Source organism: Podarcis muralis, chromosome 2, assembly GCF_964188315.1.
Source record: "Podarcis muralis chromosome 2, rPodMur119.hap1.1, whole genome shotgun sequence".
Lineage (NCBI taxonomy): Eukaryota > Metazoa > Chordata > Lepidosauria > Squamata > Lacertidae > Podarcis > Podarcis muralis.
The window spans coordinates 86,579,910-86,595,632 of record NC_135656.1 but is presented as its reverse complement, the minus strand read 5'-3'; the positions used below and the strand labels follow the sequence as shown (position 1 = coordinate 86,595,632).

General features: G+C 44.2%; 1 protein-coding gene across 1 annotated transcript; it reads right to left on the bottom strand.

Moving 5' to 3' along the window:
* Positions 1–327: 327 nt before the first annotated feature.
* TMEM43 (transmembrane protein 43) lies at positions 328–15,675 on the bottom strand. The gene is made up of 12 exons (XM_028719237.2): positions 15,336–15,675; positions 12,561–12,710; positions 11,139–11,273; positions 8,910–9,004; positions 8,030–8,079; positions 7,131–7,200; positions 6,696–6,766; positions 6,342–6,463; positions 5,657–5,731; positions 5,434–5,535; positions 3,282–3,399; positions 328–1,961 (listed from the first exon to the last, which is right to left on the bottom strand). Exons 1-12 carry the CDS (start codon positions 15,345–15,347, stop codon positions 1,759–1,761), a joined length of 1,203 nt encoding a protein of 400 aa, XP_028575070.2. The 5' UTR covers positions 15,348–15,675; the 3' UTR covers positions 328–1,758.
* Positions 15,676–15,723: the final 48 nt, after the last annotated feature.

Here is a 15,723-nt window from a genome sequence, read left to right as displayed (position 1 = left end):
TCTCTCCATGGTTTTAAGTTTGGTAATGAGTTGCAATTCAGCAGCTTCTCTTTCTAGTCTATTTCTGAAATTCCTTTGTAGTAAAACAGCTACTTTGAGATCTTGTATAGAATGTCCTGGGAGATTGAAGATTTCAGAAAAGTGACACATCAACTGAGCCAGTTTTGTGGCTGTCCATGGTAGCCAGACATGCTGAACAAATCAGTTTCCTGCTTGTCCCACAAGGTGCTTGAAGATGTTTTAATTGCAGGCATGCAATTCTCCTCTCTTGTTGAATGGGCGTCCTTAAAACCAAATCCTGGTTTAAAAAGAAAACCACACACCAGCACTCATTGATCTTTTATTCATGGAATACAAAAGTCTGGCACTGCCACCCAAATTTAAAAAAAAAAACACCAAAACATAAAAAGCCAGCATTGCCACGTATCTTTTTTTTAAAAAAACAGCCACCCAAGCATTTCAAGTGTTGCTGTCTGGAATTTACTCCTCGGCTTACAAAAAAACCCCGGCTTAATATTTTCCTCTGTGCAATTATCTAGCACACAGTTGACATAATAACAACACCTTAAGCAATACCACCTCAAGCCTCTTAAATAGCAGATATAGTCAGTTCCATTTTGCCAGGACTGGGTTGAGATCATCTGCCTATTCAAGCAATGACCAGAGACTCCTTGCACAGCAGTATCCAAGCTCCAAGAATAGGAAAAGACCAGACAATATTAAAATAATTATCATCTGCTTTCCCAGAATGTGACTCTCCCCTCCAGGAGTCACTATGAGGAATCTTAACAACAATGGGATTAACTCTTCAGACATTTTGGGTAAAATGTATGGAGTTTACTCCTTTTTTTCCAACTACAAAGGATAGCTGCAGGTGTATAAGAGGCATGGGACACAAAACAGTAACAGTACTTGCAGAGGTTTACATGTAGAAATATTATGTTGCAATGATTACTATCAGTAAAAATAATACATTCCTCTGCTTAAATGAAAGAAAGGTGGTATCCTGAGGCTGTTGATACAGCTTTGGTTTTAAGTCATAGTTTCCTAATTAAACTATTAATTTTTATTTTATTTTTTGCAAATAAAGCGAGTTCTTCATATGGTGCAAATCCCTACTCAGTTCACTTAGCATCTACCAGACTACAGAAAAAGTGAGTGGGAGCAAGATAAAGCTCTAGGCACACTTAAAATTGGGATGCAACGGGGGCATGGGGGAAGAACAGTCCAAAAACACTTTAACATGGCCATTTCACCCCTTACATCATATGCAAGCTCCTAGCATCAAAGTATATAACTTTAACAGAGATAAGCAAGGAAAAGGCACACAAAAACCCCTAATGATTTACAGAGTTTCAAAAACCTGATGTGGTCTTCATCAATACAACAAACCACTTATCCTTTCCTTATGAGTTTGCCAGACTGTTTTAATCAAGCTGCAAAGGCAGCTTCGCTTGATTGTGCTTAATATCTGGCACACAAAAATTCTATTCCATTTCTACCACTTTGTATCCATCAACTTAAAAAAGACAAGTTGCACTTTTTCACTTAGTTACGTAATAAAAACTGTACACATGTTCTGCATCTAGGTCCATCATGGAACCCTTTGGTGTCGTACTGTCTGGATTGCAACGTCAAGGAGTTTTCGTTTTGGAAAACAGAAAACAAAACCCACACATACACAGTGGCAATTGCTTGAGAAGTTCTGGGCGTCTCCAGAGATTCAGGTGTGCACCTTGAGGCCCCTTCTCCACGGCATCACTGCTGCTTCTTGGGTGGAACCCGGGACCTCGCAATCACAATGGGAACCGCCGCCAACAGGGCAATCAGTCCTGCCCAGAGAGGCCGGTAAAAGAGCCAGCCCACCGAAATGGTCAGCAGGGACAGAGAAGTGGCCAAGCAAAAGGCAAACGCTTTCAGGCCAAGGTTAACCAGGTCCCGGACTACTGGAAACCAGTCCACTGTAGCGGGAAAGAAGAATTAAACAAGTCATGAAGCAGTGACACACTGGTGAAAGTTCAGCATGATGACACGTTGCTGCTAAACCGTGCTTTAAACCTCATCCAGCATTCTCATAAATCTTCTTCCTCCCCAAATTACCCACCACTAAGTCAGTAAAAAACAAACTTTGCCCTAATCCTCTGAGCACTGAAAAGCCACAGAGGACAGAAAGTTAACAGTGCAGAAGTTGGACGGGGGAGATCAAAGCTCAGGTCTCCACTTGGCCACGGAATAAGCTTGGGCTTGTCACTTGTAAACTGAAAGCATACCATATATACCACCCAGAGCTCCTTAGAGGAAACAGAGGTGGGATACAAATGTAATAAACAAAATAGTTTCCAGTAAGTTTGGAAATCTGATTTGACAGGTGGTAGCATCCTCTGTATAGTCCTTTGGTATCATCTGAAGGAACATGAGGCCACCTCTTTGCCGGAGCTGAAGAGGTCTTGACCTGGTGAGCTCCCTGGTGGGGGACCACAAATAAGCAGCTCCATGATGGAAGGCAGGTAGGATATTAATGTAAGAAAAATAATAATAAGGCTGCCATCCCTAACTGTCCACTCAGAAGTCAGCCCTGTTGAATTGAACGGGTCTTACTCCCAGGCAAGTGGGGTTACAATTGCAGCCTAAGTCAACCACCCACTTCACAAAGGGGGAAAGCAAAGCCTTGGAGAACCCAGAGTCTCAAAAGAGATTATGCAGAAGAGGTAGGACTCGACATATTTTCTGTTGTGTGGAACATGGTTCTCATTCACTTCTGTTGAGTTTCACACCCTTACTGTAGCTCTGCTCAAAAACAAGCAAGTACCTTCCTTCCCCCTCTTAGCAAACCGTATTCTAAACTAGAGTGTCCTGTGAAAGTGCCTCCCTAATCCTGGGTCCTGGATCATCAGCATGAGAGAGAGAACACAAAGCACAGGAAGGGGAGAACTGAGTTACAATTCATCCGTTAATGTTCAAGCCCAGGAGCAGGATCACTACACTCAGGGCTTTTTTCCCCAGCCAGAACTCACCGGAATTCAACTCTGGCACCTCTCAGGTGAGCGCCATTGCCATTATAAGAGAACAAGGGAGACATTCATGGTGAGTTCCGGCACCTCTTTTTCTAGAAAAATAGCACTATTATAATGACAGACTTGCTATTATAGTACAGAAGTTGCTTGGATCCAATATATTGATATAATAATAATAATAATAATAATAATAATAATAATAATAATAATAATTTGATTAAATGCTTGATTTATCAATCAAGTCAGGTTGCTACCAGCAAAACTTACCCAGGGTGTAAAAAATCCTGGTCATAAGGCTGATGCCTACAAACATAGACATCCATCCAGCTGCACGGAGGCCCCAGGTCTTCATGTTGTTACTTCCATGTTCTTTCTGGAACACCTCCTAAAATGTGTTCAGTGTTCAGTGAGTATACCAAGCTTTCCTATAAGCTCCAACTCTGCTACTTCTACACGCCACCGTTCTGAAATTTTTATGCGTAAGACAATGGCTATGTTTGGATGCAACACGAAACCGTGCTTTAGTGTTACATGCATGAACATGATGTCCAAATGCAGCTGATATAAATCTATACACACACTATTTACAATATTCAACATAGATGGAAGCAAACAACTGACTTTTATTACTTAAAAAAAGAAGCAGTAGCAGCAATACTGACTCCCCTGCCCTTTGTAACACATAATGAAATAACATTCCATTAAATTGATCTACATTGCTAGATTACATCACTGCTCTTTTGGGTCAGAGTGTGAGATAATCCTTGATTGGAATCATGCTGATCAAGTATGTAGTGGACACACCCACCCAGCTCCATCTAGCCTGGCCTTCCCCACCGCAGTGCCCTCCAGAAGATTTGGACTTCAAATACCACCAGTCCAACTGAAGGAGATCAGAGTCCCAAATGTCTGGAAGGTCGGCACATTTTGGAGGGCAGATCCAGCCAGACACACACACACACACACACACACACACACACACACTGCTTCTATGTTTTTAACAGATGAGGGTGGGCAGTGATTTCCTGCCTGTCTTAAGGACTTCGTGAAAGTAGGATATTGGGGGGAAATGTGTGAAACAACCTGGGGGTGTGGGGAAGAGGAGTGGAGTGAGGTGGCTAAAACATCTTGCTGGAACAGAAGATAAAGATATAACACCATGTAGCACCATTTAGTACAAAAAAAATAGACTTTTTTATAATGGTGTGTGCATTTTTAAAAATCCTTTCTGGATAGTGTACCACCTCATCATCATAAACAACTTCTTTTTCTGAGATATAACTCTGCAAATTTAAGAAGTCTGGAAACTTTTCTCTGCGTTTGAATTAACTATTCTACTGTTTTTCCAACACCTCCCATGATTTCATTTACTAAAATGCAATGTTCCTCCCATATATCCTATGAGAGAAAGAATTCCTGGCTGGCCAAGAGACCAAGGAACAGCCATAGACCAATGATATGCAGAAACGCTCCTGCTACATACCTACTCCTATGACACCCTACCCTCACTGCCAACCAAATTTCTCTGATTTCTTACTCCATCTACTACAAAGATTGACACATCTTCGCCTGGGAACAATGCCTTAAATGGGTCAAAAATTGCGGGTGAGGATACAGTCATTGGCCCTTCTGTCCTGCTGCTCCAATGGTTCCCTTTGCATGACATTTAAGTGGGGCAAGTAAAGATGCCGCTCCCAGCCTGTGCCTTTGCCTGCATAGTCTGAAATCAAACAAACGGGCAAAGGAAAGCACACTCAGCTGAAGTCATAGTGATGTCAGCTTATTGGCAGGTGGGCGGGGTGCAAATGACCCGCAGTGGTTGAGGGAGGTCAGGATCTGGCTGGCCCCCACTTCTCTGCAGCAGATGTAGCTCAGCATTTGTCCGCCTGGTAGTGGCTCTTCAGGGTTTTAGACAAGAGTCTTTCTCAGGGGTCAGCAAACTTTTTCAGACCTTGTGGGGGGCCGGACTATATTTTGGGAGATAAACGAACGAATTCCTATGCCCCACAAATAACCCAGAGATGCATTTTAAATAAAAGCACACATTCTACTCATGTAAAAACACGCTGATTCCCGGACCATCCACGGGTCAGATTGAGAAGGCGATTGGGCCGGATCCGGCCCCTGGGCCTTCGTTTGCCTACCCATGGTCTTTCTCATCCCTACTTGATATTGTTACGGATTGGGCTACAGACCCTTCACATGCAAATCACATACTCTATCACTCTTGCTGGTCATTGACCGTATTAAAGATATTTGATTTTGATACTCTTATCACTGAGCTACAGCCCTTCCTCAAAGACACAAAGTCCCAAAAGAAAAGAAGCAGAAAGTAAATTGGATTCTGCTGCATATCTGATTTATACATACAAGGAGAAGACCATTCTTTCTCGTGTTCTCCTGTATCTATAACTCTCACCTCAGCAGAGAGCTCATCGGGATAGAGGATCTGCAAGATATCCCCAGCCTTGGTTCGGTATGAAGCCAACTGGTCCCCTTGTTGACGAGCAATTACTGTCACCTGAAAAATTCCAGAGTTGAAAATGAGTGTCTTAAAAAGAGCCTCGCATGTTAACAGTTTCATTACACAGAAGTGTTATTTCTTCACACAGGGAGGAGTAGGAGAGAGCTGGAAGACTTACCGTATCTGCTGGACCCAGGTGGGATGAGTCTCCACTCAAACCTGCATAGAAGAAAGAAACACGAAGATCTCCTACCTGAAAGTGGGAGAAACAAACAAGGTAAAGGCTTGGTAACAGAAGCTTCCCAGTGGAGATTTTGGAAATCTACATTATCTGAGTTCACACTATTCCCATCCTTTAAGTAAGTTTCCCAAGTGACATTCCTGATTTTGCAGTAGTGCAGAACTTTCCTGCAAGAAGCTCTCTCATATACCTGAACCCAGCACTAAGCAGGATCCCCACCTCCGCCTCTGTGAAGGCTGGGTGATCTTACTTGATCTGAGTATTGTTCTCTCTCCACTTCAGCTGCTGTTTCACTGCAAATGGGTTTGTAGTTACCTGCTAGTGCTTTGAAGCCCCAATTTTGGAACGTCAAAGCACTAAATTCCTGATGTCATTTGTGACATCAGGTGATTGACAGGTGGGTAGTCAAATTTGGCCCATTAGGCAGATTCTGATAAACATCTGGCCAATGCAGCCAAAAAGGCTCCCCACCCCTGCTGTATAGGATTGTAGCCTTAAAGGAGCAAGAGTATATGACAAGACAAACAGTATACACAATATAACTGCAGTTATTAGTGGTGATGGGAAGGCAACAGAGTTTTGAGTCAGTTTTTGAACTGTTAATCGTAAATTGGTTTCTTACTTCGGGACGTCGAGGATTCTCACTGTGAAAAAAGTAATCCCCTGAGCGGATCACATCAGCATGGGGATCTTCCAGTTTTGCCAAGCTCATCTGTTTGAAGTTATCAATCTTCTCAACAAGGCCTAGGAAACAAAGGAGTTGCTCTGTTCTGTGATATTTAACTACAATAACCCAAACAGACATTCTGGATATGTCTTGTGTGATTTCCGCTCCGCAGAGATTCAACAAAACCCAGTTGGAACTGGAAACAGACTGCTAAAGTCAAAATGTCCTTTTATCAGTTTTTCCATAATTTACTCAATGTGGAATGATCTTAAAGCATAGTCTAACTACACCAAAGCTAAAAGTTCTTACCTTTGGAAAGAAAGAATCTGCCCACTTGGACATCAGGAGCAACTGCAGTGAAAGTTTCAACAGCCATGGCACTGTGTGGAAAAAAGTAATTGCAAAGTTTCTTCCAACTCAATAGACACAAAGGCACAGAAAGGGTTAGCAAAGATTTCTATATAGCAAAACAAGCATGCCGTGTCAGGAAACCTACTCAAATGTATTTGCTAAGTGATTTACAATGCCATCCTTTTCTGACTGCAGAATACCTAACAGTATCTAGTTCAGGGTTTAAGATATAATCTTAACCCCATTTACTGGGAGGAAGCACCGCTGAATTCATTAGGACTTCTTTCTGAGTAGACGTGGTTAGGATTGCACGGTAAGTGAATGAGCCATCATTCATTTCAACCCATTTCATAATGGGCAAGGTTATTTGAGATGGTGAAATACGGGGCTTACCTAGGATTTTTATGACCAATTTCCCGATCAAAATTTCTGCTGTTCACAACTTCCGATTTCCATTCAGTATCTAAAAGGGAAACAAGAAAGTATATAGAAAAAGACCCCAAGGAGAAGTTAGTTTAGAATGCCCCCCCAACTTTGATTTGCATACAGAGTGCAACCAGCAAGGGGTACCTGAATACTAAAAAAGTGCGTAACAAATGGGATTGGACTATAAGCCATGAAGTGAACAATGTAATTGAGAGGTGTACAGGGTGGGTGAGGGATCTGAACAGAACAAGGTCGTGTCAGGTGAAGAAGTGATGCTAAAGCAAGCCAACAGAATATGCAGTGTGGAAGAATATGGAGGATGGGGCCCAAGTCTCATCCATTTTCGAGAAGGCAATGGAATTAATGGGAATTTTCAAGCCACAACTTTTAAGATTTCCTGAAAAGCAGACTCGTTCATTGCATTTTTGAGTACTGAAGCCCAGGTAGTTTTAGCATAACATGCAAATCACTCATGCAGGTATACAAAAAAAAGGTATATTAGGCTTCAGCCATCTTTTGTCTGCCACATCTCTGTAGGCAACCCAACTGGATAATTATTCCATTCTGAGCTCCTTGAAGGACACACAAAATACAGCTGCAGCACATAAATAATGCTACAAAAGTGAAAGGTAAGGTTGCTGCCATTCTCCTGCTATTGTTTGACAGCTGCTGCACGACAGAAAGAAATTCAAGAGGGGCAGGTCTGGCAATCACTTTATGCAACAACACAGCACACCTTCCCCCACCTCAGAGCTGAGGAAAGTGATAGCGAGAGCTGTCCCTGTTGAACGTATGCCTGTCAAGCAGCTGTCTGAAGGCACAGTTACCAGTCCTAATGGGAGAAATTTGTGTGCTTGTCAACTTACTATATGAATATCTGGTTTCTTTTTTCACTTCTCCATTCTCTTCATATTCCCTACGGGGGGTGGGGGGAGACAGAGAAGTTAAGTGCAGTCTGCAAGAAGTCTATATTTCACACAGCTTTATTGCATATGAACCACAGAAAAAAATATAAGCAAATGCCAGTGTAATATTTTAATTAATCAGGTCCAAGAGACCATTGGTCCAACAGTGCTGCTTCTGTGGGATAATGGAAAGCTCTGTTTAGATCAGGGCTAGCCAAGATGTTAACTCCTGTCAACTGCTCACCTCTGAGCTAAGCTAGCACAGAGATGTGCCCTGCTAGCAGCAGGAACGAGAGGGAAGCAATAGCAAGGCTACTGCAAGGAAGGGAAGAGTAGAATATTCAGTAAAATGGGTCCAGGTTTGGTGTGACAAAGGAATCTGGAGCAGTAGGCAAGATGCCAGCATCCATGCCAACTGACTATTGTCTACTTTGGCACAAAACTCAACCAAGGCAAGGTAGGGAGAAGGGTTGGAAGCATGAGAACCAGTGGTAATATTTTCCCTATAGCTCAGTGTCTCATACTTTCCGCAACAGAAGCCAGCTATAAACAAGTGACTCATAGTTCTGTGTTCATTTGCTCTTTATAGATTTGAATAATCAGTCACCATGGGGGGAAAGTATATACTGCATTCCAAAAGAAAAGACTTGACCAATTAATTGTTGTAGACCTCAAGGGTAGCGTACAGAAAATAATTAAAAGAGAAAGCTACGGGGAAAAGCTACAGGTGAACATAAAGCTGTGTTCTGGATTATAGAGTACAAGTCCCTATGCCCAAACACCCGCTCCACTCCCACACATATGTGCCATGGCAGAGAAAGCATTAATAAGTTCATCTTACTTGGAATCTTCATATTCTACCCACTGATACATCTCCACATTACGCTTCAGCTTGACAGCCCGGATAGAAAGTCCATAGCTGGGATCATATAAAGGCTATCAAACGCAAAACAAAGTTCCAATCAGGAGATCTGTAGTCTACAAAGGTTTCCCAAGACTTTGGGCGGGTGAAGAGACAGAGAAGCAAAAGGCACTACTTAAATCTGGGGCGCAATGGCATGTCTACAAACTTGTTAGGTGTTGGGCGTTTGCAAATTAGAGCTAAGGTCCCTCCGAGTCAGGAATCTTCTTTAGTAGCCTGCTGAAAAGGTCTGACAAACTCTGCCCAAAGTTTTCTGCTGGCTACAGGTATTCCCAAACCCCAGCTGGCTTTTCTGATTGGCCAGGGGTCCTATGTAAGCCCTATCAGGGCAAGTCAGACTCAGTTCTAGATAGGGTTGTCAGATAAGGTGAATGCCTTTCCAGAGAAGAACTGCTAACAAGCATGGGAAATACAGGAAGTACACCAGGAAAAAAACAACTTTTGCCTGGATTTCGAAGGACAACATGATCATTCTTAGACAAGCCAACACAAAAGTGCAAGCCGACTCATAAGCCCATTTACTAACCTGTGAAATGCAGAATCCTAGCGAAGTGGCCTGACTGCCTGGCATATTCTGCTGCGTAAAATGTCACAACTCATGATGCTACCACAGAGTTTTATTTTAACATACATTAGACAGCAGGGTTTGGGGTACCAAAGGGGCCCACACTTAAGCCTTACTTAAAGATACTATGGCATCATTACATTGTAATGCACAGTCTTACAAAGTCCTTAGCAGAGGGCTTTTCTTACTATGGCTTAATAAAAGGAACTTGCTTTTAAGGCCGCTGGTAGCTGATCCCTGAAACACATCAATGTAGGAGTGCTTTCAAACATATTCAGAGGACCTGGGAGGGGTGGCTAACACCCCAGAGGACAGGATCACACTTCAAAACGACCTTGACAGATTAGAGAACTGGGCCAAAACAAACAAGATGAACTTTAATAGGGTGAAATCTAAAGTATTGCACTTGGGCAAAAAAAATGAGAGGCACAAATACAAGATGGGGGACACCTGGCTTGAGAGCAGTACATGTGAAAAGGATCTAGGAGTCTTGGTTGACCACAAACTTGACATGAGCCAACAGTGTGACGCGGCAACTAAAAAAGCCAATGCAATTCTGGGCTGCATCAATAGGAGTATAGCATCTAGATCAAGGGAAGTAATAGTGCCACTGTATTCTGCTCTGGTCAGACCTCACCTGGAGTACTGTGTCCAGTTCTGGGCACCACAGTTCAAGAAGGACACTGACAAACTGGAACGTGTCCAGAGGAGGGCAACCAAAATGGTCAAAGGCCTGGAAACGATGCCTTATGAGGAACGGCTAAGGGAGCTGGGCATGTTTAGCCTGGAGAAGAGGAGGTTAAGGGGTGATATGATAGCCATGTTCAAATATATAAAAGGATGTCACATAGAGGAGGGAGAAAGGTTGTTTTCTGCTGCTCCAGAGAAGCGGACACGGAGCAATGGATCCAAACTACAAGAAAGAAGATTCCACCTAAACATTAGGAAGAACTTCCTGACAGTAAGAGCTGTTCGACAGTGGAATTTGCTGCCAAGGAGTGTGGTGGAGTCTCCTTCTTTGGAGGTCTTTAAGCAGAGGCTTGACAACCATATGTCAGGAGTGCTCTGATGGTGTTTCCTGCTTGGCAGGGGGTTGGACTCGATGGCCCTTGTGGTCTATTCCAACTCTATGATTCTATGACCTTTCTCTCACTATAGGCAGTTACCCAGTAAGAAAGGTTCTGAGCTAGAGGGCAAGATTTCCAGGCATCTAGACTTGTGTGCCGTAGCACTGAGAAATTAACCTCTGTACTTTGCCCCCTACATAAAGCATTAGGGAGCAGTGTTTCCAGAAAACACAAAATGGCATGAGCCATAACTTTTGCAGCATTGTGCATTCCAGATGCTCACTCTTACACCTTTGATCGCATTTGAAGTTGCAGATTCTCATGCGTACATAACCCCCCCCCCACACACACACACACATACAATAGGGTGAAATAAACAAGCACAAGCTTTTTCAGGCAAGGCATCCAAATGTATGGGATAACTGAAGCAGCACTTAAAAAAAACAACACACACACACTGCAATGTGGAGGTGGGGGACAATCTACAAATTCTTCTGGTAAGGCCACTTTATTTACCTTTGAAGTTCTAAGGGGACCCGACAGGTGCACGAGTTTCCTCTCATTCTCTTGTAATACGTTCTGGATGTCGTCAAGAGGGACCACCAGAGAAAGCCCTTCTTCTAAAGAGGAGGCCGTCTTCAAAGCTCGCCCCTACAGACAACAAAATGCGAGAGGGGTGGGAGTGGGAGAGCACACTTTGAGGCGACAAGACAGTGGAACGTTGTGCTAAAATTGACCTACAGAAAATCCTTGCAAGCAGAGGTGGGGGAGCTTCCAGGGGTTGCATCCCAGCGGTGGGCAGAGCAATGGGTGAATCTTACACCTTTGTGCCCTGGGCTATATGACAGCCAGGCAAAAGCCACATGCCAGCGTTCCCCAATCTCTCCACCCACCATTGAGGCAAGCACTCTGGTTTAAGGACACATTTCTGGCAAGCAAGAGCACTTGAATGGAAACTGTGAGGAAGTGTGTCAGGGTGAGCAGGGCTGTGTTCTGGGGAGAATCTGGATGAATTATGGGATGACTTCAGGCCTGAGATACAGAGGAAGTACCACAGTTGCAGAGCAATGCAGAACCACCTAGGGACCCATTAGGTCCAGTCGTGACCGACTCTGGGGTTGCGGCGCTCATCTCGCTTTATTGGCCGAGGGAGCCAGCATACAGCTTCTGGGTCATGTGGCCAGCATGACTAAGCCGCTTCTGGCGAACCAGAGCAGTGCACGGTAATGCCGTTTACCTTCCCGCCGGAGCGGTACCTATTTATCTACTTGCACTTTGACATGCTTTCGAACTGCTAGGTGGGCAGGAGCTGGGACCGAACAATGGGAGCTCACCCCGTTGCGGGGATTCGAACCGCCGACCTTCTGATCGGCAAGTCCTAGGCTCTGTGGTTTAACCCACAGTGCCACCTGCGTCCCTGCAGAACCACCTACTCCCTCGTAATTCTGCCAGTAAAAGCAGTTAAGACATTTTGAAAAGGTCTGCGGGTGACATTCCAGATAATGGCATGTAAAGATTTTTGTTGTCGCTATTTCTGAGATGCAAAATTAATGCCAAAATTGCATTGTGAAGTTCTGGAGGCAAATACATTAGCACTTATCACAGCCGCACATATGCAAAATAATTAAGTTAGGGCTGTAAATTCTTCAGAGGAAGCTTGAGCTCGATCTTTAAAAGGTAACTTTACTGAGTGGGCTTAGAAAGGAGCCCAGGAAGAGAGCCATAGCTCGGTGGCACAGCATCTGTTTTTCCACCTAAAGGTCCCAGGTTCAATCCTCAGCATCTCAAGGCAGGGCTGGGAGAGATTCCTGCCTGAAGCCCTAGAGAACCATTGCCAGCCAGTCTATGAGTCTTACTGGGGAATCCCCAAAGGGCCTTAATATTTTATACCCCTGAGCTACTTGAAAAAATAATTCCATCCTCCCTGCCTTGACTTACCTCATTGGTAAAAAGAACGTAAAAAGAGAGGGCAAATGCGGCAAGTCCTATGAGCATCCCTCCAGAAGTTTCACTGAGGCGCTCCAGAAATCCAGGCTTGCGCTCACTTGTAATTTTAACATGTTCTTTCTTGCTACCGGTGTCAGAAAACTGTTATAAAAGAAAAAACAAAATCAAAAGAAATTAGTTCTGGGCAGAGTTCCTACCATGGCATGCTCAACACCCAAAAGAGAAATCAGCAGGTTGGCATCAGCCTCTTGACAATGTGTTCTCTACACAGACAGTTTACAAGCAATAGAGATTGTATTTTCATATAGTCCATTAGTGCCACGAAAATAGGTACTAAAAATAGCAAGGATGGTATTTTCCCAGGGGGGGGGGGGGGAATAGTCTGCTACAGCAATGGTGGTAGATACCGGTTTTTATTTGGCAAAAAAGTGATAAGTATAAGCTAAGAACCTACCTTGCAAGACAGCAATTCAGTTTCCACCCCACCCTACTGAATACATTATTAATGCTCACTTACAACTACCTGTGCACATTTCGAAAAGGAAATAGCCAAGGCTGCAGTTCTAAGACTACTGACATTGCAGTGCTATTCCAGTCCATAAACAGAGTGGTCACTTTCAGCTCTTTTTCAACTGGAAAAAGGATCAGAATTCTGCAACAGTGCATATGCAACCACCACCACTGAATGCAGGTAGCATTCAACACTTGGGCCTGTATGCATGAAGGAACACTTCAAGCAATCCTTCCCTTCATGGTTCTGGTGGTGGGGAAATACTTTGGTTTGGATTTTTTAAAGGTTAAGGGGGAATAAAGAAGCATGGAATGCTCAGTCTAAACATTCAACATCGTTCACAGACTCTACTTCTCAACATGTGCTAAGGCACAGGACTAAATAACGCTGTTTAAAAATAACACTATGAAGAGACACAGGAGGATTATCAATTGCCCACACTGAAACACATTTTAGGGTGTGTCTACTCAAAATATTTTCTACAGGTGCCCATAGCAACTGGCTTTCTGAGCCAAGCAGACACACACTTGCCTCCCAGGATGACATGCAAAGAAGCTGTGTGTGCACATGCTACTCCAGCTAACTTCTGCTTGTTTTAACCACAGGGCAGAAGTTAAAACAAGACCATGCTCAATCATTGCTTCTGAAGAACTGATATCAAAGCACAGCTGGTAGAAACAAAACAGAAATTCTTTAGAGAACTAAGTTCATAAGTGTTCAATGGGGCTTACTCCCAAGTAAGCATGTAGAAGACTGCAGCCTTCGTCTACCAGCTCATTTGTTCAGCTTTATAGTTTTGCCCAGGCGATGAAACTTACCTACCTACTCAAAGTATACTGACCTCCCTCTACCTCCTTCTGTCACTGTGCTGCTCCATCTGGTGCTTCTGGCAAGCAGACTAGTATAGTTCCCTCCAGCCAATACTTTCAGAAGAGACGCTACTAAGGTGGCAAACCTATTCACAGCTACCTGGGAGCAAGTCTCACTGAACACAGTGGGACTTACTTTTGCATAAACATTCATGGAACTGCACTGTGCATTTCACATGAGGTTTAGCCTGCAGGATTAATCTGTGGGTGCCAGCTAGCTTGGCTATGTATCCTTTTAGTAAGATTCAACAGTTTTGCCAGTCTTCCTTGATTAATTCCTGATGGGAGATCTTGGTGGTTGTTGAGGTTGTTGTTGTTTAATTAAATACTTGTTGACTGCAGCCTAGCACCCTTTAATCCAGGCATAGGGAAACTTGGCCCTCCATATGTTTTGAGACTACAATTCCCATCATCCCTGACCACTGGCAACTGGTCCTGTTAGCTAGGGATGATGGGAGTTGTAGTCCCAAAACATCTGGAGGGCCAAGTTTGCCTATGCCTGCTTTAATCATTTTAAACCCAATGGTGTTGTTTTAACTGCACAGGCATATGCAAGCAGAAGTAAGCCCTGTCAAATTTGCCCTGGTAAATGATAGAATGCTGTTAGTGTGGCTTCTCTCCTGCCTTTTGTGTCTATTTACTTAAAAACGTTGTTACTGTGGGGTGGAAAGTAGAAGCGAGTCCCCTTTAATCTGAGCATGTGTTGCAGCCAAGGTAAACTGTATGTGTGTACTTGTACGCACTGGAACCCAAAAAAGGTCCGTTTTCAAACTTGGTGAGTGACAACACCCTGAAACAATTCATAAGCAGACGCCCTTTTCCAAGGGAATAGCTGCGCTAGATGTTGGCAGCAAAGAGGATGCAGAATAAGTCACACAGCATCTTAAGGAATATGCTAGTTAACAACACCTAACGTCTCAGACTCAGAGGAATCGGTATTTCCGTAGCAATAGTAATATAAACCACGGAGGAGAAAGCGGTTCCTCTCCAAGCAGTATCTATTTAATTCTCCATTTTAAGTCCTGCAAGCAGCATCTATTTAACTTCTCCGCATCAGAAAAAAAATCCACCGCTGTTCGTTCCCGCGCTGACAAGCCAGCTGATCTCACGCCACCCGATCCTGTGCACATTTACTCGGAAGTAAGTCTCGCTGCGTTCAATGAAGCTTGCTGCCTCCCAAGCCAGAGTGCGTAGGATCGCAGCCCCGGGATGCCCGCAAGTTTTTGGTGTGTCTCAGCCCGTCTCTAAACCCGCGAGCGTAGAGATCTAGTTGAGATCCCTGCCTTGCAAAGAGAGGTTGGGCTACAGGAGCCTCGGGGTCCCTTCCAACCGAACAATTCCATGATTCCTAGGGCCACCTTTAAGGAAAGGGAGACACACACTTACATTTCGAGACATCTTGAGTTTGCGAGTCTCTAAACTCCGCCGTAAGATCCTTAACACTGGAAGGAAAGAACGGAATGCAAATCCTCAGGAATCCCCACCCAGGCAGGGGTTAAGCAGTCACTCCCACGAGGTGCCCCGCCTCTCCGCTGCCGAGCAGGACGCTCGAGGCTGTCGCGCGTGCGCACTCCCTCCAACGAGCCTTCGCGGGCATGTCAGGGAACAGAGAGCGGCCGTGGAGCATGCTGGGAAATGTAGTCGTTTAACGGGACAGGGGCGGCCACGCGTATTTATTTATTCTCTCCCCCTCCCCCGCTGGGACTATCATTGAACTTCCAAGCGTTAAGTAATAATAAAAAGGGGGCGGTGGTCATTTATCACACAGGCCGAC